The sequence below is a fragment of the Nerophis lumbriciformis genome, linkage group LG27 (genome assembly GCF_033978685.3).
Source record: "Nerophis lumbriciformis linkage group LG27, RoL_Nlum_v2.1, whole genome shotgun sequence".
NCBI classification, from domain to species: Eukaryota; Metazoa; Chordata; class Actinopteri; order Syngnathiformes; family Syngnathidae; genus Nerophis; species Nerophis lumbriciformis.
This window is the reverse complement of record NC_084574.2, coordinates 4,563,768-4,589,389: the sequence shown is the minus strand read 5'-3', so window position 1 is coordinate 4,589,389 and position 25,622 is coordinate 4,563,768. Positions and strand designations below refer to the sequence as shown.

The 25,622-nt window shown below is 41.7% G+C and overlaps 1 protein-coding gene across 7 annotated transcripts in view; it reads left to right on the top strand.

Moving 5' to 3' along the window:
• Nucleotides 1–25,622, top strand: part of lef1 (lymphoid enhancer-binding factor 1) — a 184,034-nt gene that overhangs the window by 113,153 nt on the left and 45,259 nt on the right. For all 7 annotated transcript variants that reach the window (XM_061923020.1, XM_061923019.1, XM_061923017.1 and 4 more), the window contains 2 exons: nt 9,882–9,972; nt 21,282–21,401. In XM_061923020.1, the coding sequence (XP_061779004.1) occupies nt 9,882–9,972; nt 21,282–21,401 (211 nt within the window). The remainder of the gene's footprint in view (nt 1–9,881; nt 9,973–21,281; nt 21,402–25,622) is intronic.

The window sequence follows — 25,622 nt, the reverse complement described above, 5'->3', positions numbered from 1 at the left end:
TGCCCTCACCCCCTCGCCGCCTCCTCTTCTGCCCTCAGGAGGGCTCTAAGAGGGGGGTAGGGCTGGATTAGTGGGCAGGGGGTCGTGCTATGCGCGCCATGGATCCAGCGCCGCAACATCGGCTTTGGAAATATAAGCCCCTCGCTCACACAGATTCTTTGAGGATGAAGGCCCTTTCAGACCACGCATGTAGAAAAAAAAAACCCCGAAGGATGCATGGCTCCATCAGGGATTAAACCATGGTGCTAAGCTGGAGGCATTTGCCCTCTTAGTCCATGTGTCAGTGTGTATGTCCATGTCTCAGTGTTAATATTCCATAAGTCAATTAACCGAACGATAAATGAAAATGAACTTGATAAGTTTGCCATCCTCGATAGCTGTCATATGCATGCGTTGTTACGGGCTACAATAAGTAGAGCAGTCATTCTTTGCACCATCTGCAGGCATTTGTATTACATGCACTTAAAGGGGAACATTATCACCAGACCTATGTAAGCGTCAATATATCAAATCAAATCAAATCAACTTTATTTATAAAGCACATTTAAAATTTACCACAGGGGTAGCCAAAGTGCTGTACAATGAACAGGTTAAAAGATAAAACGAGTACCGAGCAAACACAACACAACACAAACAGAACACGATAAAAAATAAGTAAATAAAATAGAATAAATAAAAACAGGTTCACAGCAGGTGTATTATGGGGCGCCATTGCAGGATGGATATCACTCAGTGTTAAAAGCCATGGAATAAAAGTATGTTTTTAAGAGAGATTTAAAAACAGGAAGAGAGGAGGCTTGTCTAACACTCAGGGGTAGGTCGTTCCAGAGCTTGGGAGCAGCAACGGCGAAAGCTCTGTCACCTCTAAGCTTCAGCCTTGTGTCAGGGACCGTCAACAGCAGCTGATCGGCTGATCTTAAGGAACGGGTGGGGCAGTAAGGCTGAAGGAGGTCGGAGAGATAGGTTGGCGCGAGGTTGTTTAGACATTTAAAAACAAATAAAAGGAGTTTAAAATGTATTCGATAACGCACAGGGAGCCAGTGAAGGGACGCTAAAATAGGGGTGATGTGCTCACGTCTGCGGGTCTGTGTTAGCAGACGAGCAGCAGAGTTCTGCACGAGCTGCAGGCGGGCGAGGGAGGCCTGGCTAATGCCAACATACAGGGCATTACAATAATCAAGACGAGTCGAGATAAAGGCGTGGATTAATTTCTCAAGATCATGACTTGATAGAAGCGGTTTCACTTTCGCTATTTGGCGTAATTGATAAAAACTTTTTTGAACGACGCTGCTGATTTGTTTTTCGAATTTAAAATCTGAGTCAAACTTTACCCCCAGGTTTGTGACACAGTCGCTGAGATACGGGGTCAGCGTGCCGAGGTCAACGTTGGGGGAGGGAGAGCGACTTGGACCGAACAACATAACTTCTGTTTTATCTTCATTTAGGCTCAGGAAGTTAGCTGAAAGCCAGACTTTGATGTCGTGCAGGCAGTCAATAAGACGTTGAACCGTGTTATTTTGTGCCATGGGAAAATAAATCTGGCAATCATCGGCGTAAAAATGAAATGCAATACTGTACTTCCTAAAAATAGAACCAAGGGGGAGAAGGTAAAGCGCAAATAAAATTGGGGCAAGGATTGAGCCCTGGGGGACCCCATGTGGTAAAGGAGCTGTGGAAGACATAAAACTGTCTACTTTTACACAAAAACTCCTGTCGGTTAGGTACGACCGGAACCAGTTGAGGGCGGCGCCCTTAATGCCCACACAGTTCTCAAGACGAGTGATTAAGGTGGCGTGGTCGACGGTGTCGAACGCAGCAGACAGATCTAAAAGCACCAGGACAACATATTTACCAGAATCAGTGGACAGGAGGATATCGTTAAAAACTTTTAGAAGCGCTGACTCTGTGCTGTGGAGGGCTTTAAAACCGGACTGGAACAGCTCAGTGATACCATTATCCTCTAAGAAGGGCAACAACTGACTGTAGACAACCTTCTCTAATATTTTGGAAATGTATGGAAGATTAGAGATAGGTCTGAAGTTAGAGAGGAGAGAACATATACCTTGATGTTGCAGAAAAAAGACCAAAAATTTTTTTAACCGATTTCCGAACTCTAAATGGGTGAATTTTGGCGAATTAAACGCCTTTCTATTATTCGCTCTCGGAGCGATGACGTCACATCGGGAAGCAATCCGCCATTTTCTCAAACACCGAGTCAAATCAGCTCTGTTATTTTCCGTTTTTTTTCGACTGTTTTCCGTACCTTGGAGACAGGGCCGGCCCGTGGCATAGGCCGTATAGGCAAATGCTAAGGGCGCCGTCCATCAGGGGGCGCCACGCCAGTGCCACAAATGTTGGAGAAAAAAAAAAAAAGTTGGTACTATTATTTCTAAATACAAAAAATAATCCCACGTTAATCCCCTTCCCGTATCATGACTCTTTTTGGACGTCACCACATCAAAAAATCAACACAAGATATCAAAACGGCCAAAACTGTCAGATGCCCAGGGAAGAAAAAAGAGAAAAGAAGAGGAGGAGAAACGAGAAAAAGACAGAGGTAGCAGGTAGGTAACGTTAGCCTACATGAAATTATTTGTCTGTTACAGAATGTGATAGTAACCTGGCTTTTTAGCATTAAGCTAATGTTACATGATTCGGCAATTGCTAATCAATAAATAGCTAGTTCTGTTTTAACGTCGGGTTAATATTGTGGAGGGGGCTAAATTGTTATGGAAAATAATAATGTAACGTTAGGTAATTACAGTACTCCCACCTTACATTCCTTGTATTAGATCTTTTAAGCAGGTGTTTTTTGTTTACATTATTGCCTTCTGGTTAGCTAATGTTTTCCCTGCAGGTAATAGTCACTTTTCCACCCCTTTATATATTAGGTATAGTTGTAAGCCTAGTTGTTAAAGTGCACATCATTAATGTAAATTAAGCAATATGTATGTAAAAAATATTGTATTTCATATATTAATTTTTTATTTTTTGCATTTATTTATTTATTCATATTTTTTTTTATCTTGTTAACTATTCTGATTGTTAATTTGCTTTATTTAAGTAAAAAAAAAAGGTCAAAGACAAAGCTATTCGGTTTCTTGTGAGTATATACACTTCACTGCCGATGTGGGGGGGCGCCACCTAAAATCTTGCCTAGGGCGCCAGATTGGTTAGGGCCGGGCCTGCTTGGAGACATCATGCCTCGTCGGTGTGTTGTCGGAGGGTGTAACAACACGAACGGGGACGGATTCAAGTTGCACCAGTGGCCCAAAGATGCGAAAGTGGCAAGAAATTGGACGTTTGTTCCGCACACTTTACCGACGAAAGCTATGCTACGACAGAGATGGCAAGAATGTGTGGATATCCTGCGACACTCAAAGCAGATGCATGTCCAACTGGACTGGACAGATCAACTTTCAGGAAAAGAGCACGGATGAGGGTATGTCTACATCCATCCATCCATTCATCTTCTTCCGCTTATCCGAGGTCGGGTCGCGGGGGCAGCAGCCTAAGCAGGGAAGCCCAGACTTCCCTCTCCCCAGCCACTTCGTCCAGCTCCTCCCGGGGGATCCCGAGGCGTTCCCGGGCCAGCCGGGAGACATAGTCTTCCCAACGTGTCCTGGGTCTTCCCCGTGGCCTCCTACCGGTCGGACGTGCCCTAAACACCTCCCGAGGGAGGCGTTCGGGTGGCATCCTGACCAGATGCCCGAACCACCTCATCTGGCTCCTCTCGATGTGGAGGAGCAGCGGCTTTACTTTGAGCTCCCCCCGAATGACAGAGCTTCTCACCCTATCTCTAAGGGAGAGCCCCGCCACCCGGCGGAGGAAACTCATTTGGGCCGCTTGTACCCGTGATCTTGTCCTTTCGGTCATGACCCAAAGCTCATGACCATAGGTGAGGATGGGAACGTAGATCGACCGGTAAATCGAGAGCTTTGCCTTCCGGCTCAGCTCCTTCTTCACCACAACGGATCGATACAGCGTCCGCATTACTGAAGACGTCGCACCGATCCGCCTGTCGATCTCACGATCCACTCTTCCCTCACTCGTGAACAAGACTCCGAGGTACTTGAACTCCTCCACTTGGGGCAAGATCTCCTCCCCAACCCGGAGATGGCACTCCACCTTTTTCCGGGCGAGAACCATGGACTCGGATTTGGAGGTGCTGATTCCCATCCCAGTCGCTTCACACTCAGCTGCGAATCGATCCAGTGAGAGCTGAAGATCTTGGCCAGATGAAGCCATCAGGACCACATCATCTGCAAAAAGCAGAGACCTAATCCTGCAGCCACCAAACCAGATACCCTCAACGCCCTGACTGCGCCTAGAAATTCTGTCCATAAAGGTTATGAACAGAATCGGTGACAAAGGGCAGCCTTGGCGGAGTCCAACCCTCACTGGAAACGTGTCCGACTTACTGCCGGCAATGCGGACCAAGCTCTGACACTGATCATACAGGGAGCGAACCGCCACAATAAGACAGTCCGTTACCCCATACTCTCTGAGCACTCCCCACAGGACTTCCCGGGGTACACGGTCGAATGCCTTCTCCAAGTCCACAAATCAAATCAAATCAACTTTATTTATAAAGCACATTTAAAATTTCCCACAGGGGTAGCCAAAGTGCTGTACAATGAGCAGGTTAAAAGATAAAACGAGTACCGAGCAAACACAACACAACACAAACAGAACACGATAAAAAATAAATAATTAAAATAGAATTAATAAAAACATAAAAACATAAAAACAGGATCACAGCAGGTGTATTATGGGGCGCCATTGCAGGATGGATATCACTCAGTGTTAAAAGCCATGGAATAAAAGTATGTTTTTAAGAGAGATTTAAAAACAGGAAGAGAGGAGGCTTGTCTAACACTCAGGGGTAGGTCGTTCCAGAGCTTGGGAGCAGCAACGGCGAAAGCTCTGTCACCTCTAAGCTTCAGCCTTGTGTCAGGGACCGTCAACAGCAGCTGATCGGCTGATCTTAAGGATCGGGTGGGGCAGTAAGGCTGAAGGAGGTCGGAGAGATAGGTTGGCGCGAGGTTGTTTAGACATTTAAAAACAAATAAAAGGAGTTTAAAATGTATTCGGTAATGCACAGGGAGCCAGTGAAGGGACGCTAAAATAGGGGTGAGCACATGTAGACTGGTTGAGCAAACTCCCATGCACCCTCAAGGACCCTGCCGAGAGTATAGAGCTGGTCCACAGTTCCACGACCAGGACGAAAACCACACTGTTCCTCCTGAATCCGAGGTTCGACTATCCGGCGTAGCCTCCTCTCCAGTACACCTGAATAGACCTTACCGGGAAGGCTGAGGAGTGTGATCCCACGATAGTTAGAACACATCCTTCGGTTCCCCTTCTTAAAGAGAGGAACCACCACCCCGGTCTGCCAATCCAGAGGTACCGCCCCCGATGTCCACGCGATGTTGCAGAGTCTTGTCAACCAAGACAGCCCCACAACATCCAGAGCCTTAAGGAACTCCGGCCGGATCTCATCCACCCCCGGGGCCTTGCCACCGAGGAGCTTTTTAACTACCTCGGCAACCTCAGCCCCAGAAATAGGAGAGCCCACCACAGATTCCCCAGGCCCTGCTTACTCATACAGAATATATTAATTGATGAAAACTGGGCTGTCTGCACTCTCAAAGTGCATGTTGTTGCCAAATGTATTTCATATGCTGTAAACCTAGTTCATAGTTGTTAGTTTCCTTTAATGCCAAACAAACACATACCAATCGTTGGTTAGAAGGCGATCGCCGAATTCGTCCTCGCTTTCTCCCGTGTCGCTGGCTGTCGTGTCGCTTTCGTCGGTTTCGCTTGCATACGGTTCAAACCAATATGGCTCAATAGCTTCAGTTTCTTCTTCAATTTGGTTTTCGCTACCTGCCTCCACACTACAACCATCCGTTTCAATACATGCGTAATCTGTTGAATCGCTTAAGCCGCTGAAATCCGGGTCTGAATCCGAGCTAATGTCGCTATAGCTTGCTGTTCTATGCGCCATGTTTATTTGTGTTGGCATCACTATGTGACGTCACAGGAAAATGGACGGGTGTATATAACGATGGTTAAAATCAGGCACTTTGAAGCTTTTTTTAGGGATATTGCGTGATGGGTAAAATTTTGAAAAAAACTTCGAAAAATAAAATAAGCCACTGGGAACTGATTTTTAATGGTTTTAACCCTTCTGAAATTGTGATAATGTTCCCCTTTAAACAGTAGTAATGATAACCGCTGTAAAACACCCGACGGTTAGTGTTGCCGTGATAAATAGAAATAATTGAAAAACCATGATAGATAACCGCCCTTTGATAAAACTACACTGCAAAAAGTGAAATCTAAGTAAGATGAAATATGTCAAATAAGGGTGATATTTGCTTATTTTCTGTCTGATAAGATAATTCTTCTCACTAAGCAGATTTTATGTTAGAGTGTTTTACTTGTTTTAAGTGTTTTGGTCCTAAATGATCTCAGTAAGATATTACAGCTTGTTGCTGAGATTTGATGACCTATATTGAGTAAAACATGCTTGAAACTAGAATATCAAGTGTTGCAAAGCTGTGTCATCAACACTCACAAGTATAAAACTACTTTTTTAAAGTCATCATTTCTTATTTCAAGCATGAAAAAAAAAAAAATTATGACTTTGACACAATTGTGTCTCATAATTAAAACAGATGACAGCCAAATGGACTTTGCTGTTTTATTTTCAATGAAACAATAGAATATCCATACTCATATAGTACCACAGTTGTTATTAGTGAGAATATACTTATTTTAAGGTATTTTTGGGTTCATTGAGGTTAGCTAATTTTACTTGTTTTGGAAAGTCTTGACGAGCCGAATTTTCTTGTTCTATTGGCAGATAATTTTGCTTAGTTCAAATAAAATACCCCTCATTTTTGTATTTTTTTCTGGTTTTTGAACACTGACTTTTTGCAGTGTGGCCATCAGCTGGCCTTCCTTAAACCGCTATATTTCAGTTATTAGGGGGTCAGAAGTTTTATCTATTTATAGTTTATAGCAAGTATTTTTACACTTGTAAAGTGTGACTTTGCTGGAAAAGTTGATAAATGTTTATTGTGGCTCTGGAACTGATTATTTTGATTTCTGCTATTTCCTATGGGGGTAAAACAATAACTAAATAAAGCAGCTTTTAATTGGAAGAATGAATTAGAGTGTTTTACTTGTTTTAAGTGTTTTGGTCCTAAATGATGTCAGTAAGATATTACAGCTTGTTGCTGAGATTTGATGACCTATATTGAGTAAAACATGCTTGAAACTAGAATATCAAGTGTTGCAAAGCTGTGTCATCAACACTCACAAGTATAAAACTACTTTTTTTAAAGTCATCATTTCTTATTTCAAGCATGAAAAAAAAAGATGACTTTGACACAATTGTGTCTCATAATTAAAACAGATGACAGCCAAATGGACTTTGCTGTTTTATTTTCAATGAAACAATAGAAAATAGGTACTCATATAGTAGTACAGTTGGCACAGTACAGTAAACTGACAGTTAATATTTAAACATTTAACATTTCTAACTATTTTGAACAGAAATAGTTCATGCACATTCAGATAAATTCCTCAAAATTACAATTAAAAATTTTTTGGCCGGGGGCCGGGCTGTATATATGCGCACTAATTGACTGAAAGAGCACGCACTTGGCGCGATGATGTCATGTTATCCATGGAAAAATGCATTTTTAGACAATATGATTTGCCTGAGCGGCTAGGAGACCCCGAGAGTAACAAGCGCTTGCCTTGTTGCCTTTCCATTAAGAACAATAAATTAGTTTTTAGTATAAGTTTGCTGGTTTCAAGAAATGTAATATCATTATGTCAAGATAATGGCGCTAGCATTTACTTCATTTAAGAATATTTTTCAACATATTGAGCAAAAAGGTCACCTTTTTTTTTTCTACCAAGAAAAGTGCCTTTGTTATAAGTGAGAATATACTTATTTTAAGGTATTTTTGGGTTCATTGAGGTGAGCTCATTTGACTTGTTTTGGAAAGTCTTGACAAGCCAAATTTTCCAGGATGTGGGGGGGGGTTTGGTTAGGTTTGGTTGTTGGTTGTTATCATCACTTCAGTCATCAACAATTGCATCATCAGAGAAATGGACATTGAAACAGTGTAGGTCTGACTTGGTAGGATATGTACAGCAAGTAGTGGACATAGAGAGAGACATCAGAAAGCATAAGAAAAAGTATCTACATTTGATTACCGTATTTTCCGCACCATAAGGCGCCCTGGGTTATAAGCCGCGCCTTCAATGAACGGCATATTTCAAAACTTTGTCCACCTATAAGCCGCCCCGTGTTATAAGCCGCATCTAACTGCGCTAAAGGAATGTCAAAAAAACAGTCAGATAGGTCAGTCAAACTTTAATAATATATTAAAACCAGCGTGATGTGGGCGCGCATGGAGTCGTATATCAACATGGACAGAGCTGCGTGAAAAAAGCCACCCGGCCTCTTCGCGTAAACTTAAACTTACCTTAACCACTCGCTCATCTTTTCTTCATCCATCCCTTCGAGTTAGCTTTTATGATGACGCCGGCTGGAAAGGTCTCTTTTGGCAAGGTCTTCCTTTTGAATATCACCATGGGTGGAAGTTTCTGGCCATTAGCATGGCAAGCTAGAACCACAGTGAAGGATGACTTCTCATTCCCTGTGGTGCGAATATTCACCGTACGTGCTCCCGTTGTATCCACAGTGCGGTTCACAGGAATATCAGTTGCTGTGAAATAGTAATCCGTGTGCGGATGGAGAGATTGCGTCTTTTCATGAACCGGATCCCTGACGCTTAGTAGGAGCCATTTTGTGGTCTTTACAGATGTAAACACACAAAGGAAATGAAACGTACGGTAATATCCGCGCCCTTTTTCTTCTTCTACGCGGGCGGGTGGTTGCTTACAGTAGAAGAAGAAGCGCTTCCTGTTCTATGGGGGCGGGTGCTTACCTTGGCGGTTGCTTGCGTAGAAGAAGAAGCGCTTCCTGTTCTACCGGGAAAAAAGATGGCGGCTGTTTACCGAAGTTGCGAGACCGAAACTTTATGAAAATGAATCTTAATATTAATCCATATATAAAGCGCACCGGGTTATAAGGCGCACTGTCAGCTTTTGAGAAAATTTGTGGTTTTTAGGTGCGCCTTATAGTGCGGAAAATACGGTATTTACATTTGATTATTAACAATCCGGGGAGGGTGTTAGTTTAGGGTTGAAGATGCCTGGAGGTTTACTTTTAGTGCGGTTTTGAAGGAGGATAGAGATGCACTTTCTTTTACACCTGTTGGGAGTGCATTCCATATTGATGTGGCATAGAAAGAGAATGAGTTAAGACCTTTGTTAGATGGGAATCTGGCTTTAACGTGGTCTGTGGAGCTCCCCCTGGTCTTGTGGTTATGGCGGTCATTAAGGAAGTAGTTTGACATGTACTTCGGTATCAGGGAGGTGTAGCGGATTTTATAGACCAGGCTCAGTGCAAGTTGCTGATGCTGTGCTATCATGAAAAACAAAACTGATCTTGATTTCAGTCTTTTTTTTTTAACCGATCAATAGCTCCTAATTGTAGGTACCGTACCAGTGTGGGTGCTACCCAAACAGAAGGGTGCCAAAAAGTGGTCAGGTCAGTTGTTTCGGTACCCTTTGCAGCTTTAGATGAAACTAATGTTTTCTCCATTGTTAGGTCCTATTTTAGGTGGGCGGGGCTTAAACAGAATAAAGAACTGTCGTATACATTGACAAATGTTTTATAGTCCAGGCAAACATAGTTCAAATGAGATCCACCTCAACTCTTCAAACAGCTCGCTCTACAATAGTAGTTTTATAATCATAATGTTTGTGTTTGCTCTATGTTGTTGGGCTAGGAATGTCAAGGCATCACCCCGGACCAGACATGTCCAACTTCTACTCACTGTCCCCTGGAGGAGTCGGACAGATCACACCGCCGCTGGGATGGTGAGTTGAGGCTTCGTGATGCTGCAGAGTAGAGCAGTGATTGTCAAACTGGTACGCGGGGCTCCATGTAGTGGTACGCCAAAGAATCACTTAAGTGATTAGTGTTTTATTTTTAAATATTCAAACACGGTGTTACTGTTCAAACTGTGTGTAATGTCACATTGGCCAAATATATTAAATGTACTTGTTAAATACTGTAAAACATTTGCCTCGGTCTTACTGAATACTAAGGCCTACTACACTACTGTATTTTAACGTTGCTCATTAGGCTGGTACTTGGAGAGCCAAGTGTTTTCTGAGGTGGTACTTGGGAACCACTGGCGTAGAGAGTTCTTCAAATGGGGATGAGCCTGTGACTTGCAGCTCTCTGCCTGAATTCTCGGGGCAGTGTTTCCCTGAGAGTGAGCAACTCCAGCTAGCTATTTAGCTTCCTTTCTACTAGTACTGTAATGAATAATCAATTGCTACGAACAATGGGAGACCGGGCTTTCTGCTCCGCCGCTCCCAGTATGTGGAACGCTCTCCCTGACCACCTGAGGGCACCACAGACTGTGGATGCTTTTAAAAAAGGCTTAAAAACCCTTCTTTTTAAAAAAGCCTTTTTTTAGATGTATGCATACTAGTTGTAGCTACTTGGCTGTTGGAGTTTTTATTTTTATTTTTTATCTTTTAATTTTTGTATTTATTTTTTATTAGGGCCCGCATGGCCCATTGTAAAAGGAATCCCAACGGGAGTCCTTTTACAATGGGACATAAGGACCTATTGAATTTCTAAGGTTTTATTATTATTATTATTATTATTCTTTCTTTTTTCTTCCGCAGTTTTGCGCTGTATTGGGACACTTAGGACTAAAACTTGACAAAAGTATTGGGACACTTACGACCAAATTGGCAGACCGGGGTGGTGGTTCCTCTCTTTAAAAAGGGGAACCGGAGGGTGTGTTCTAACTATGGTGGGATCACACTCCTCAGCCTTCCCGGTAAGGTCTATTCAGGTGTACTGGAGAGGAGGCTACGCCGGATAGTCGAACCTCGGATTCAGGAGGAACAGTGTGGTTTTCGTCCTGGTCGTGGAACTGTGGACCAGCTCTATACTCTCGGCAGGGTCCTTGAGGGTGCATGGGAGTTTGCCCAACCAGTCTACATGTGCTTTGTGGACTTGGAGAAGGCATTCGACCGTGTCCCTCGGGAAGTCCTGTGGGGAGTGCTCAGAGAGTATGGGGTTTCGGACTGTCTGATTGTGGCGGTCCGCTCCCTGTATGATCAGTGTCAGAGCTTGGTTCGCATTGCCGGCAGTAAGTCGGACACGTTTCCGGTGAGGGTTGGACTCCGCCAAGGCTGCCCTTTGTCACCGATTCTGTTCATAACTTTTATGGACAGAATTTCTAGGCGCAGTCAAGGCGTTGAGGGGATCCGGTTTGGTGGCTGCAGGATTAGGTCTCTGCTTTTTGCAGATGATTTGGTCCTGATGGCTTCATCTGGCCAGGATCTTCAGCTCTCACTGGATCGATTCGCAGCTGAGTGTGAAGCGACTGGGATGAGAATCAGCACCTCCAAGTCCGAGTCCATGGTTCTCGCCCGGAAAAGGTTGGAGTGCCATCTACGGGTTGGGGAGGAGATCTTGCCCCAAGTGGAGGAGTTCAAGTACCTCGGAGTCTTGTTCACGAGTGAGGGAAGAGTGGATCGTGAGATCGACAGGCGGATCGGTGCGGCGTCTTCAGTAATGCGGACGCTGTATCGATCCGTTGTGGTGAAGAAGGAGCTGAGCTGGAAGGCAAAGCTCTCAATTTACCGGTCGATCTACGTTCCCATCCTCACCTATGGTCATGAGCTTTGGGTTATGACCGAAAGGACAAGATCACGGGTACAAGCGGCCGAAATGAGTTTCCTCCGCCGGGTGGCGGGGCTCTCCCTTAGAGATAGGGTGAGAAGCTCTGTCATCCGGGAGGAGCTCAAAGTAAAGCCGCTGCTCCTCCACATCGAGAGGAGCCAGATGAGGTGGTTCGGGCATCTGGTCAGGATGCCGCCCGTGCGCCTCCCTAAGGAGGTGTTTAGGGCATGTCCGACCGGTAGGAGGCCACGAGGAAGACCCAGGACACGTTGGGAAGACTATGTCTCCCGGCTGGCCTGGGAACGCCTCGGGATCCCCCGGGAAGAGCTGGACGAAGTGGCTGGGGAGAGGGAAGTCTGGGCTTCCCTGCTTAGGCTGCTGCCCCCGCGACCCGACCTCGGATAAGCGGAAGAAGATGGATGGATGGATGGATGGGCTTTGCGCTGTACTCACCAAATTTGACACACACATCAAAAAACGCGAACAAAACTCTTTAGTAAAAAAACCAAACCACAAAACTCAAAATTGAGGAACCCTAGGAAGAAAACACAGACACAACTTCCTCTGAAAAATCGGACTAACACTAGACAAAAGTATTGGGACACTTAGGACTACCACTGGACTAAAGTATTGGGACACCTACACTGGACACTAGTATTGGGACACTTAGGACTAAAACTTGACAAAAGTATTGGGCCACTTGGGACTAAAACTAGACAAAAGTATTGGGCCACTTGGGACTAAAACTTGACAAAAATATTGGTAGTCTGGACAAAAATATTGGGACACTTAGGACTACAACTTGACAAAAGTATTGGGACACTTAGGACTAAAACTGGACAAAAGTTTTGGGACACTTAGGACTACAACTGCACAAAAGTATTGAAACACTTAGGATAGAACTTGACAAAAGTATTGGGCCACTTGGGACTAAAACTTGACAAAAGTATTGGGCCACTTGGGACTAAAACTTGACAAAAGTATTGGTAGTCTGGACAAAAGTATTGGGACACTTAGTTGGGACCCTTAGGACTACAACTTGACAAAAGTATTGGGACACTTAGGACTAAAACTTGACAAAAGTATTGGGACACCTACACTGGACAAAAGTATTGGGACACTTAGGACTACAACTTGACAAAAGTATTGGGACACTTTGGACTAAAACTGGACAAAGGTATTGGGACACTTACGACCAAAACTGGACAAAAGTATTGGGACACTTATGACGAAAAATGGACAAAAGTATTGGGACACTTAGGATAGAACTTGACAAAAGTATTGGGCCACTTGGGACTAAAACTTGACAAAAGTATTGGGCCACTTGGGACTAAAACTTGACAAAAGTATTGGTAGTCTGGACAAAAGTATTGGGACACTTAGTTGGGACACTTAGGACTACAACTTGACAAAAGTATTGGGACACTTAGGACTAAAACTTGACAAAAGTATTGGGACACCTACACTGGACAAAAGTATTGGGACACTTAGGACTACAACTTGACAAAAGTATTGGGACACTTTGGACTAAAACTGGACAAAGGTATTGGGACACTTACGACCAAAACTGGACAAAAGTATTGGGACACTTATGACGAAAAATGGACAAAAGTATTGGGACACTTAGGATAGAACTTGACAAAAGTATTGGGCCACTTGGGACTAAAACTTGACAAAAGTATTGGGCCACTTGGGACTAAAACTTGACAAAAGTATTGGTAGTCTGGACAAAAGTATTGGGACACTTAGTTGGGACACTTAGGACTACAACTTGACAAAAGTATTGGGACACTTAGGACTAAAACTTGACAAAAGTATTGGGACACCTACACTGGACAAAAGTATTGGGACACTTAGGACTACAACTTGACAAAAGTATTGGGACACTTTGGACTAAAACTGGACAAAGGTATTGGGACACTTACGACCAAAACTGGACAAAAGTATTGGGACACTTATGACGAAAAATGGACAAAAGTATTGGGACACTTAGGATAGAACTTGACAAAAGTATTGGGCCACTTGGGACTAAAACTTGACAAAAGTATTGGGCCACTTGGGACTAAAACTTGACAAAAGTATTGGTAGTCTGGACAAAAGTATTGGGACACTTAGTTGGGACACTTAGGACTACAACTTGACAAAAGTATTGGGACACTTAGGACTAAAACTTGACAAAAGTATTGGGACACCTACACTGGACAAAAGTATTGGGACACTTAGGACTACAACTTGACAAAAGTATTGGGACACTTTGGACTAAAACTGGACAAAAGTATTGGGACACTTACGACCAAAACTGGACAAAAGTATTGGGACACTTATGACGAAAAATGGACAAAGGTGTTGGGACACTTGGAAATAAAACTTTACAAAAGTATTGGGACACTTAGGACGAAAACTTGACACAAGTATTGGGACACTTAGGAATAAAACTGGACAAAAGTATTGGGACACTTAGGAATAAAACTGGACAAAATATTGGGACACTTAGGACTACAACTTGACAAAAGTATTGGGACACTTAGGACTAAAACTGGACAAAAGTTTTGGGACACTTAGGACTACAACTGCACAAAAGTATTGAAACACTTAGGATAGAACTTGACAAAAGTATTGGGCCACTTGGGACTAAAACTTGACAAAAGTATTGGGCCACTTGGGACTAAAACTTGACAAAAGTATTGGTAGTCTGGACAAAAGTATTGGGACACTTAGTTGGGACACTTAGGACTACAACTTGACAAAAGTATTGGGACACTTGGGACTAAAACTAGACAAAAGTATTGGGCCACTTGGGACTAAAACTTGACAAAAATGTTGGTAGTCTGGACAAAAATATTGGGACACTTAGGACTACAACTTGACAAAAGTATTGGGACACTTAGGACTAAAACTGGACAAAAGTTTTGGGACACTTATGACGAAAACAGGACAAAAGTATTGGGACACTTAGGATAGAACTTGACAAAAGTATTGGGCCACTTGGGACTAAAACTTGACAAAGGTATTGGGCCACTTGGGACTAAAACTTGACAAAAGTATTGGTAGTCTGGACAAAAGTATTGGGACACTTAGTTGGGACACTTAGGACTACAACTTGACAAAAGTATTGGGACACTTAGGACTAAAACTTGACAAAAGTATTGGGACACTTAGGAATAAAACTTGACAAAAGTATTGGGACACCTACACTGGACAAAAGTATTGGGACACTTAGGACTACAACTTGACAAAAGTATTGGGACACTTAGGAATAAAACTGGACAAAAGTATTGGGACACTTAGGAATAAAACTGGACAAAAGTATTGGGACACTTAGGAATAAAACTGGACAAAATATTGGGACACTTTAGACGAAAACTGGACAACACTATTGGGACACTTGGGACTAAAAGTTGACACACGTATTGGGACACTTAGAACTAAAACTGGACAAAAGTATTGGGACACTTATGACGAAAACAGGACAAAAGTATTGGGACACTTGGAAATAAAACTTGACAAAAGTATTGGGACACTTAGGACGAAAACTTGACACATGTATTGGGACACTTAGGAATAGAAATGGACAAAAGTATTGGGACACTTTGGACGAAAACTGGACAACACTATTGGGACACTTGGGACTAGCACCTGCCAAACATGCGGGCCCGACCAACGCTGCTTGCAGCTTTAATTTTTATTTATTTTTTAATACACTGTAGCACTTTGAGGTTGTTTACTCAATGTAAAGTGCTTTTTACAAATAAAATCTATTATTATTATTAATCACAATATACTGTATTATATCACATAGGTGCTCATATTTGCAAATTTCTTCAGCGTGAGGCATCCTCAATTTGCTCCATTGTTGATATTGTTATGGCGGATTTAAAAATGGCGCTTTCGCAAGCGGAGGAAAACAGGAAAATCTTGATTAATGAATTTAATTGTTTTTTAAACAGTGTTTGTAAAATATAATGTTTATATATTGCAGCACGTTTCTCCAATGAGAAACAATGTAAATATGAATAATGGGTTTCAGCCTCAAAAAAAGTCCATATTTTAGTTAAAGTTTGTACACTTTGAACATGTACACAATGTAAAGCGTTATACAATACTATATCAAACAACCATAACAAGGAGGTCAATCAATCAATCAATCAATGTTTATTTATATAGCCCTAAATAACAAGTGTCTCAAAGGGCTGCACAAGCCACAACGACATCCTCGGTACAGAGCCCACATAAGGGCAAGGAAAAACTCACAACCCCAATGGGACGTCGATGTGAATGACTATGAGAAACCTTGGAAAGGAACGCATATGTGGGTGGACCCCCCCCCAACCCCCCTCTCGGGGAGACCGGATGCAATGGACGTCGAGTGGGTCTGACATAATATTGTGAAAGTCCAGTCCATAGTGGATCTAACATAATAGTGAGAGTCCAGTCCATAGTGGATCTAACATAATAGTGAGAGTCTAGTCCATAGTAGATCTAACATAATAGTGAGAGTCCAGTCCATAGTGGATCTAACATAATAGTGAGAGTCCAGTCCATAGTAGATCTAACATAATAGTGAGAGTCCAGTCCATAGTGGATCTAACATAATAGTGAGAGTCCAGTCCATAGTGGATCTAACATAATAGTGAGAGTCCAGTCCATAGTGGATCTAACATAATAGTAAGAGTCCAGTCCATAGTAGATCTAACATAATAGTGAGAGTCCAGTCCATAGTGGATCTAACATAATAGTGAGAGTCCAGTCCATAGTGGATCTAACATCATATTGTGAGAGTCCAGTCCATAGTGGATCTAACATAATAGTGAGAGTCCAGTCCATAGTGGATCTAACATAATAGTGAGAGTCCAGTCCATAGTGGATCTAACATAATAGTGAGAGTCCAGTCCATAGTGGATCTAACATAATAGTGAGAGTCTAGTCCATAGTAGATCTAACATAATAGTGAGAGTCCAGTCCATAGTGGATCTAACATAATAGTGAGAGTCCAGTCCATAGTAGATCTAACATAATAGTGAGAGTCCAGTCCATAGTGGATCTAACATAATAGTGAGAGTCCAGTCCATAGTGGATCTAACATAATAGTGAGAGTCCAGTCCATAGTGGATCTAACATAATAGTAAGAGTCCAGTCCATAGTAGATCTAACATAATAGTGAGAGTCCAGTCCATAGTGGATCTAACATAATAGTGAGAGTCCAGTCCATAGTGGATCTAACATCATATTGTGAGAGTCCAGTCCATAGTGGATCTAACATAATAGTGAGAGTCCAGTCCATAGTGGATCTAACATAATAGTGAGAGTCCAGTCCATAGTGGATCTAACATAATAGTAAGAGTCCAGTCCATAGTAGATCTAACATAATAGTGAGAGTCCAGTCCATAGTGGATCTAACATAATAGTGAGAGTCCAGTCCATAGTGGATCTAACATAATAGTGAGAGTCCAGTCCATAGTGGATCTAACATAATAGTGTGAGAGTCCAGTCCATAGTGGATCTAACATAATAGTCAGAGTCCAGTCCATAGTGGATCTAACATAATAGTGAGAGTCCAGTCCATCGTGGAACTAACATAATAGTGAGAGTCCAGTCCATCGTGGAACTAACATAATAGTGAGAGTCCAGTCCATAGTGGATCTAACATAATAGTGAGAGTCCAGTCCATAGTGGATCTAACATAATAGTGTGAGAGTCCAGTCCATAGTGGATCTAACATAATAGTAAGAGTCCAGTCCATAGTAGATCTAACATAATAGTGAGAGTCCAGTCCATAGTGGATCTAACATAATAGTGAGAGTCCAGTCCATAGTGGATCTAACATAATAGTGAGAGTCCAGTCCATAGTGGATCTAACATAATAGTGTGAGAGTCCAGTCCATAGTGGATCTAACATAATAGTCAGAGTCCAGTCCATAGTGGATCTAACATAATAGTGAGAGTCCAGTCCATAGTGGATCTAACATAATAGTAAGAGTCCAGTCCATAGTGGATCTAACATAATAGTGAGAGTCCAGTCCATAGTGGGGCCAGCAGGAGACCATCCCGAGCGGAGACAGGTCAGCAGCACAAGGGAGAGGGGGGCAGAGGAGAAAAGAAAAGAAACGGCAGATCAACTGGTCTAAAAAGGGGGTCTATTTAAAGGCTAGAGTATACAAATTAGTTTTAAGATGGGACTTAAATGCTTCTACTGAGGTAGCATCTCTAACTGTTACCGGGAGGGCATTCCATAGTACTGGAGCCCCAATAGAAAACGCTCTATAGCCCGCAGACTTTTTTTGGGCTCAGGGAATCACTAATAAGCCAGAGTTCTTTGAACGCAGATTTCTTGCCGGGACATATGGTACAATACAATCAGCAAGATAGGATGGAGCTGGACCGTGTAGTATTTTATACGTAAGTAGTAAAACCTTAAAGTCACATCTTAAGTGCACAGGAAGCCAGTGCAGGTGAGCCAGTATAGGTATATATATATGTATATAAAGGTATATACAGTATAGGCGTAATATGATCAAACTTTCTTGTTCTTGTCAAAAGTCTAGCAGCCGCGTTTTGTACCAACTGTAATCTTTTAATGCTAGACATAGGGAGACCCCAAAATAATACGTTACAGTAATCGAGACGAGACGTAACGAACGCATGAATAATGATCTCAGCGTCGCTAGTGGATAAAATGGAACGAATTTTAGCGATATTACGGAGATGAAAGAAGGCCTTTCTATTTAATAACAAAGCCAAAACAACAACTCACTCTTAATTGCAGCCGCACACGCAGTCACTAGCGCTGTAGTGCACTCAGTTTGAAATCACAAAACTCCTCAACTTTAACAGCCAGGTCGCTACAATGAGTAGGAATAAAAAATACATCTACATTACCTTGCCGGTTAATCTTCTTGGTGTGCAGCAGAAGAAAGAGGGATGATGTGCATACTTCCTGAATGTGCCAAACTACACATCGCTTGTCCATTGCTTTTATTGGACCCATACTGAGTTAGCAAAACTAGAACAATGCTATAAAAAGGCTAAAAAAACACTTAAAAGCACACAATGTGTGCTGACTGAGATCCGGAGATTGATCAGCCCGCCCTCAGTGGATGTGATGCTGGGCAGAGAAGGGCTGTACTGCGAGGCATTTATAGGGTGGATGAAACATTCGTACACTGAGACAAGGTTTGTGCAACAAAGCTTTTTTTTTTTCGGCCTGTGATTCGTAAATTTAAATGTTTCTATGATAAGGGGCTCGTAAATTGAGCCCCTTACCACATACTTGCCAACCTTGAGACCTCCGATTTCGGGAGGTGGGGGGTGGGGGCGGGGGCGTGGTCGGGGGTGGGGCGGGGGTCGTGGTTGGGGGCGTGGTTAAGATATATATATATATATATATATATATATATATATATATATATATATATATATATATATATAAGAAATACTTGACTTTCAGTGAATTCTAGCTATATATATATATATATATATATATATATATATATATATTAGAGATGCGCGGATAGGCAATTATTTCATCCGCAACCGCATCAGAAAGTCGTCAACCATCCGCAATCCACCCGATCTAACATTTGATCAGAACCGCATCCGCCCGCCATCCGCCCGCACCCGCCCGTTGTTATATATCTAATATAGACGATGCAAGGCATTAGTGAGGTTATAAAGCTTTTGCCTGTTAAAGAAAGGAGACTGATCCAATGCAGTACAGACATTCGCGTGCCACGCTGTCACGACCCAGACGCACACCAGTGCGCAATCATATGGGAGCCGCGCTAAGCGCACCTCCAAGCGCGTCTCGCTGCTGGCGACGGCCGCGTATGAGCCCGACGCTCCAGCGCCATCCATTTTCAGGGCTAGTTGATTCGGCAGGTGGGTTGTTACACACTCCTTAGCGGGTTCCGACTTCCATGGCCACCGTCCAGCTGCTGTCTATATCAACCAGGGTGAGCCCCACCCCTTTCGTGAGCGTACTGCGCGCGGAGTGACCCCTGTTACGCGCCCCCGGCAATGGGGGTGGCGGGCAGGTAAGCTGCGCGGGCGGAGTGACCCCTGTTACGAGCCCCCGGCCACGGGGGTGGCGGGCAGGTAAGCTGCTTACCTACTGCGCGTGACGCCGGCCGCGGCGAAGGCGGACGAGGCGGGGTGTCGGTGCGGTGGGCGCGGTGGTGACCCTGGACGTGCGTCGGGCCCTTCTCGCGGATCGCCTCAGCTACGGCTCCCGGTGGGGCCCTCTCGGGGGAAGGGGCCTCGGTCCCGGACCCCGGCGAGGCGTCCCTTCTCCGCCGTAAAAGTGTCCATCTCTTTTTCTTTTTTTTCTTCTGTTGTGGCATATGCTGCAGGTGCCTGCTCGTTTTTCGTATGTGGGTAACAACATTTAACTATGTATATATATTTCCCAATTGGTTTAACTGCCACCCGCCTGAATCTATTTAAAATCTAATTTTTTTTTATAATTTGAACCACCCGACCCGACCCGACCCGCGGATAAAATCTAATTTTTATCCGATCCGCGGATAATCCGCGGACTCCGCGGTTGTGCCCGCAAACCGCGCATCTCTAATATATATATATATATATATATATATATATATATATATATATATATATATATATATATATATATATATATATAAATAAAATAAATACTTGAATTTCAGTGTTCATTTATTTACACATATACACACACATAACACTCATCTACTCATTGTTGAGTTAAGGGTTGAATTGTCCATCCTTGTTCTATTTTCTGTCACTATTTCAGAACACACACATTATACAAATATACATTATAAAATCAATAAGAAAACGAGAGCTCTAATTTGGGAGTCTGAATTAGGATCAGAAGTTCCTATATAAACATTGCGCACTCATGTCGCCATTTTGTATTGATTACTGCAGCTGTGCACTGGATTCATTCACAAATACAAACTACAACTCACAAACACTTTAGAGTTAGGCTCCACCATCAGAATGTGTACTTAAACTTACAAAGATCACATGGATATTATTCAGTGAGTTGATTCACCAAAACTAACCTGTTATACAGGAGGAAAAAGCACACAGGACGTTTCAATTGTTCACAGACTGGTCGCGCTCATCGGAATGACAAGACACTTCCGGTCTGCAGGTGATAGCATTCAATTGGGAAGAAATGCCCTACTGCCCCCTACTGACCAATGTGAATACTGATAAATGTGTAATGACAGCTCCAAAAACGAATTCAAACCACAAAATAAAATAAATAAATCAACACAAAAATGTGACACATTATGGGTGGGTCACATATGCATGTACAGTAGATGGCAGCATTGTCCTGTTTAAAAGTGTCACAAAATTGCTGTTTACGGCAGACGAACTGCTTTACGGTAGACGGAAACTTGACTGCTGTTGTTGTGTGTTGTTACTGCGCTGGGAGGACGTTAAAAGCTAGATGCTGCATTACTTCTGTTACTTCAAGGTGTTTGTGTTGCAGGTTCTCCCACCACATGGTCCCCGGACCACCAGGTCCTCACGCCACAGGGATCCCCCACCCAGCCATCGTCAACCCCCAGGTCAAACACGAACCCCTGCACGAAACGGACATCATGCACATGTGAGTGCTGCAAACACAAAACACTATTTGACTAGCTTTCAGGTAATTGGATAGCACAGTAACACAACTCCAGCCTCTTTTGAAGTGAGCAGATTATCAAGCCAGCGCTGATAACATGGCCTCCTTTTGGCCTCAAGGATGGTGGTGAACTCCCTCCTTCCCTCAGCCAGCCACCATACTGGGCCACATGCCTAATAACGCCCTGAAGTAGCGATGGCTGATATTCATCGCTTTTTTAGAAAGTTTCTTGAGTGCAGCTGCTCAGACACTTTACGGTATTTGCTTGTTGAATTGGCGAAAGTTTGCTAGTTTTTGCAGGTCAAGGATTTTGCCAATCATGTGGGTTTGGACCACTTGTGTAGTGGGAAGTCAGTACTTTAGTACTCCTGGTACTTAGGTTCCTTATGCGCGAGTGGAATTGTGAATTTCCTTACAAAGCAACTTGTAATTAAATTAGAATTAATTAATGGAGTACAGGGCATCCGGAAAGTATTCACAGCGCTTCACTTTTTCCACATTTTGTTCACTGCAAAAAGTGAAATCTAAGTACCGTATTTTCCGCACCATAAGGCGCCCTGGGTTATAAGCCGCGCCTTCAATGAACGGCATATTTCAAAACTTTGTCCACCTATAAGCCGCCCCGTGTTGTAAGCCGCATCTAACTGCGCTAAAGGAATGTCAAAAAAACAGTCAGATAGGTCAGTCAAACTTTAATAATATATTAAAAACCAGCGTGATGTGGGCGCGCATGGAGTCGTATATCAACATGGACGGAGCTGCGTGAAAAAAGCCACCCGGCCTCTTCGCGTAAACTTAAACTTACCTTAACCACTCGCTCATCTTTTCTTCATCCATCCCTTCGAGTTAGCTTTTATGATGACGCCGGCTGGAAAGGTCTCTTTTGGCAAGGTCTTCCTTTTGAATATCACCATTGGTGGAAGTTTCTGGCCATTAGCATGGCAAGCTAGAACCACAGTGAAGGATGACTTCTCATTCCCTGTGGTGCGAATATTCACCGTACGTGCTCCCGTTGTATCCACAGTGCGGTTCACAGGAATATCAGTTGCTGTGAAATAGTAATCCGTGTGCGGATGGAGAGATTGCGTCTTTTCATGAACCGGATCCCTGACGCTTAGTAGGAGCCATTTTGTGGTCTTTACAGAAGTAAACACACAAAGGAAATGAAACGTACGGTAATATCCGCGCGCTTTTTCTTCTTCTACGCGGGCGGGTGGTTGCTTACAGTAGAAGAAGAAGCGCTTCCTGTTCTATGGGGGCGGGTGCTTACCTTGGCGGTTGCTTGCGTAGAAGAAGAAGCGCTTCCTGTTCTACCGGGAAAAAAGATGGCGGCTGTTTACCGAAGTTGCGAGACCGAAACTTTATGAAAATGAATCTTAATATTTATCCATATATAAAGCGCACCGGGTTATAAGGCGCACTGTCAGCTTTTGAGAAAATGTGTGGTTTTTAGGTGCGCCTTATAGTGCGGAAAATACGGTAAGATGAAATATGTCAAATAAGGGTGATATTTGCTTATTTTCTGTCTGATAAGATAATTCTTCTCACTAAGCAGATTTTATGTTAGAGTGTTTTACTTGTTTTAAGTGTTTTGCTCCTAAATGATCTCAGTAAGATATTACAGCTTGTTGCTGAGATTTGATGAGCTATATTGAGTAAAACATGCTTGAAACTAGAATATCAAGTGTTGCAAAGCTGTGTCATCAACACTCACAAGTATAAAACTACTTTTTTAAAGTAATAATTTCTTACTTCAAGCATTAAAAAAAAAAAATCATGATGCCGAGCGCATATCATTATGTCAAAATAATGGCATTAGCATTTACTTCATTTAAGAATATTTTTCAACATATTGAGCAAAAATGTCTAATTTTTTTTTCTACCAAGAAAAGTGCACTTGTTATTAGTGAGAATAGTCTTATTTTAAGGTATTTTTGGGTTCATTGACGTTAGCTAATTTTACTTGTTTTGGAAAGTCTTGACAAGCCGAATTTTCTTGTTCTATTGGCAGATAATTTTGCTTAGTTCAAATAAAATACTCCTAATTTTTGTATTTTTTTTCCTTGTTTTTGAACACTGACTTTTTGCAGTGTAATCACCTTTGATTAATCATGATTAATCCGAATTCCAAAATGTGATTAATTTGATTTAAAAACATTAATCATTTGATAGCCCTAATTATCAAAAATGTGTAATAAATGTGTTTTGGGTTTTTTACAACAGTTCCCTTGAAGTTTGATTTAAATAAAGTCATCATTTCTTATTTAAAGCATGAACAAAAAAATCATGACTTTGACACAATTGTGTCTCATAATTAAAACAGATGACAGCCAAATGGACTTTGCTGTTTTATTTTCAATGAAACAATAGAACATACGTACTCATATAGTAGTACAGTTGGCACAGTACAGTAAACTGACAGGTAATATTTAAACATTTAAAATATGACATTTCTAACTATTTTGAACAGAAATAGTTCATGCACATTCAGATGAATTCTTCAAAATTACAATTAAAAAAATGTTGGCCGGGAGTCGGGCTAATTGACAAATTGGCATTTGGGGCAATGATGTCATGTTATCGATGGAAAAATGCATTTTTAGACAATATGATTTGCCTGAGCGGCTAGGAGACCCCGAGAGTAACAAGATGTTGCCTTGTTGCCTTTTTATTAAGAACAATAAATTAGTTTTTAGTATAAGTTTGCTGGTTTCAAGAAATGTAATGCCGAGCGCATATCATTATGTCAAGATAATGGCACTAGCATTTACTTCATTTAAGAATATTTTTCAACATATTGAGCAAAGAGGTCTAATTTTTTTTTCTACCAAGAAAAGTGCACTTGTTATTAGTGAGAATATACTTATTTTAAGGTATTTTTGGGTTTATTGAAGTTAGCTAATTTGACTTGTTTTGGAAAGTCTTGACAAGCCGAATTTTCTTGTTCTATTGGCAGATAATTTTGCTTAGTTCAAATAAAATAACCCTAATTTTTGTATTTTTTTCCCCTTGTTTTTGAACACTGACTTTTTGCAGTGTAATCACCTTTGATTAATCATGATTAATCCAAATTCCAAAATGTGATTAATTTGATTTAAAAACAATCATTTGATAGCCCTAATCATCAAAAATGTGTAATAAATGTGTTTTGGGTTTTTTACAACAGTTCCCTTGAAGTTTGATTTAAATAAAGTCATCATTTCTTATTTAAAGCATGAAAAAAAAAATCATGACTTTGACACAATTGTGTCTCATAATTAAAACAGATGACAGCCAAATGGACTTTGCTGTTTTATTTTCAATGAAACAATAGAACATACGTACTCATATAGTAGTACAGTTGGCACAGTACAGTAAACTGACAGTTAATATTTAAACATTTAACATTTCTAACTATTTTGAACAGAAATAGTTCATGCACATTCAGATGAATTCTTCAAAATTACAATTTAAAAAAAATTTGGCCGGGAGCCGGGCTGTATATATGTGCACTAATTGACAAAGTGGCATTTGGGGCAATGATGTCATGTTATCGATGGAAAAATGCATTTTTAGACAATATAATTTGCCTGAGCGGCTAGGAGACCCCGAGAGTAACAAGCACTTGCCTTGTTGCCTTTTTATTAAGAACAATAAACTAGTTTTTAGTATAAGTTTGCTGGTTTCAAGAAATGTAATGCCGAGCGCATATCATTATGTCAAGATAATGGCACTAGCATTTACTTCATTTAAGAATATTTTTCAACATATTGAGCAAAAAGGTCTCTTTTTTTTTTTTTCTACCAAAGTGCACTTGTTATTAGTGAGAATATACTTATTTTAAGCTATTTTTGGGTTCATTGAAGTTAGCTAATTTGACTTGTTTTGGAAAGTCTTGACAAGCCAAATTTTCTTGTTCTATTGGCAGATAATTTTGCTTAGTTCAAGTAAAATACCCCTCATTTTTGTATTTTTTTTCTTGTTTTTGAACACTGACTTTTTGCAGTGTTGTGTTACAACATTTTTCCAATATGGAATAGTCTTTTTTTTTCTTTTTGAAATTCTACAGACAATACCTCACATTGACAATTTTTAAAAATTATATATATATATTTTTAAGAATATATATAAAAAAATCACATGTACAAACTTTGTACATAATAATAATTCACAGCTTTTTCTCAATACTTTGCTGATGCACATTTGGCAGCAATTACAGCCTCA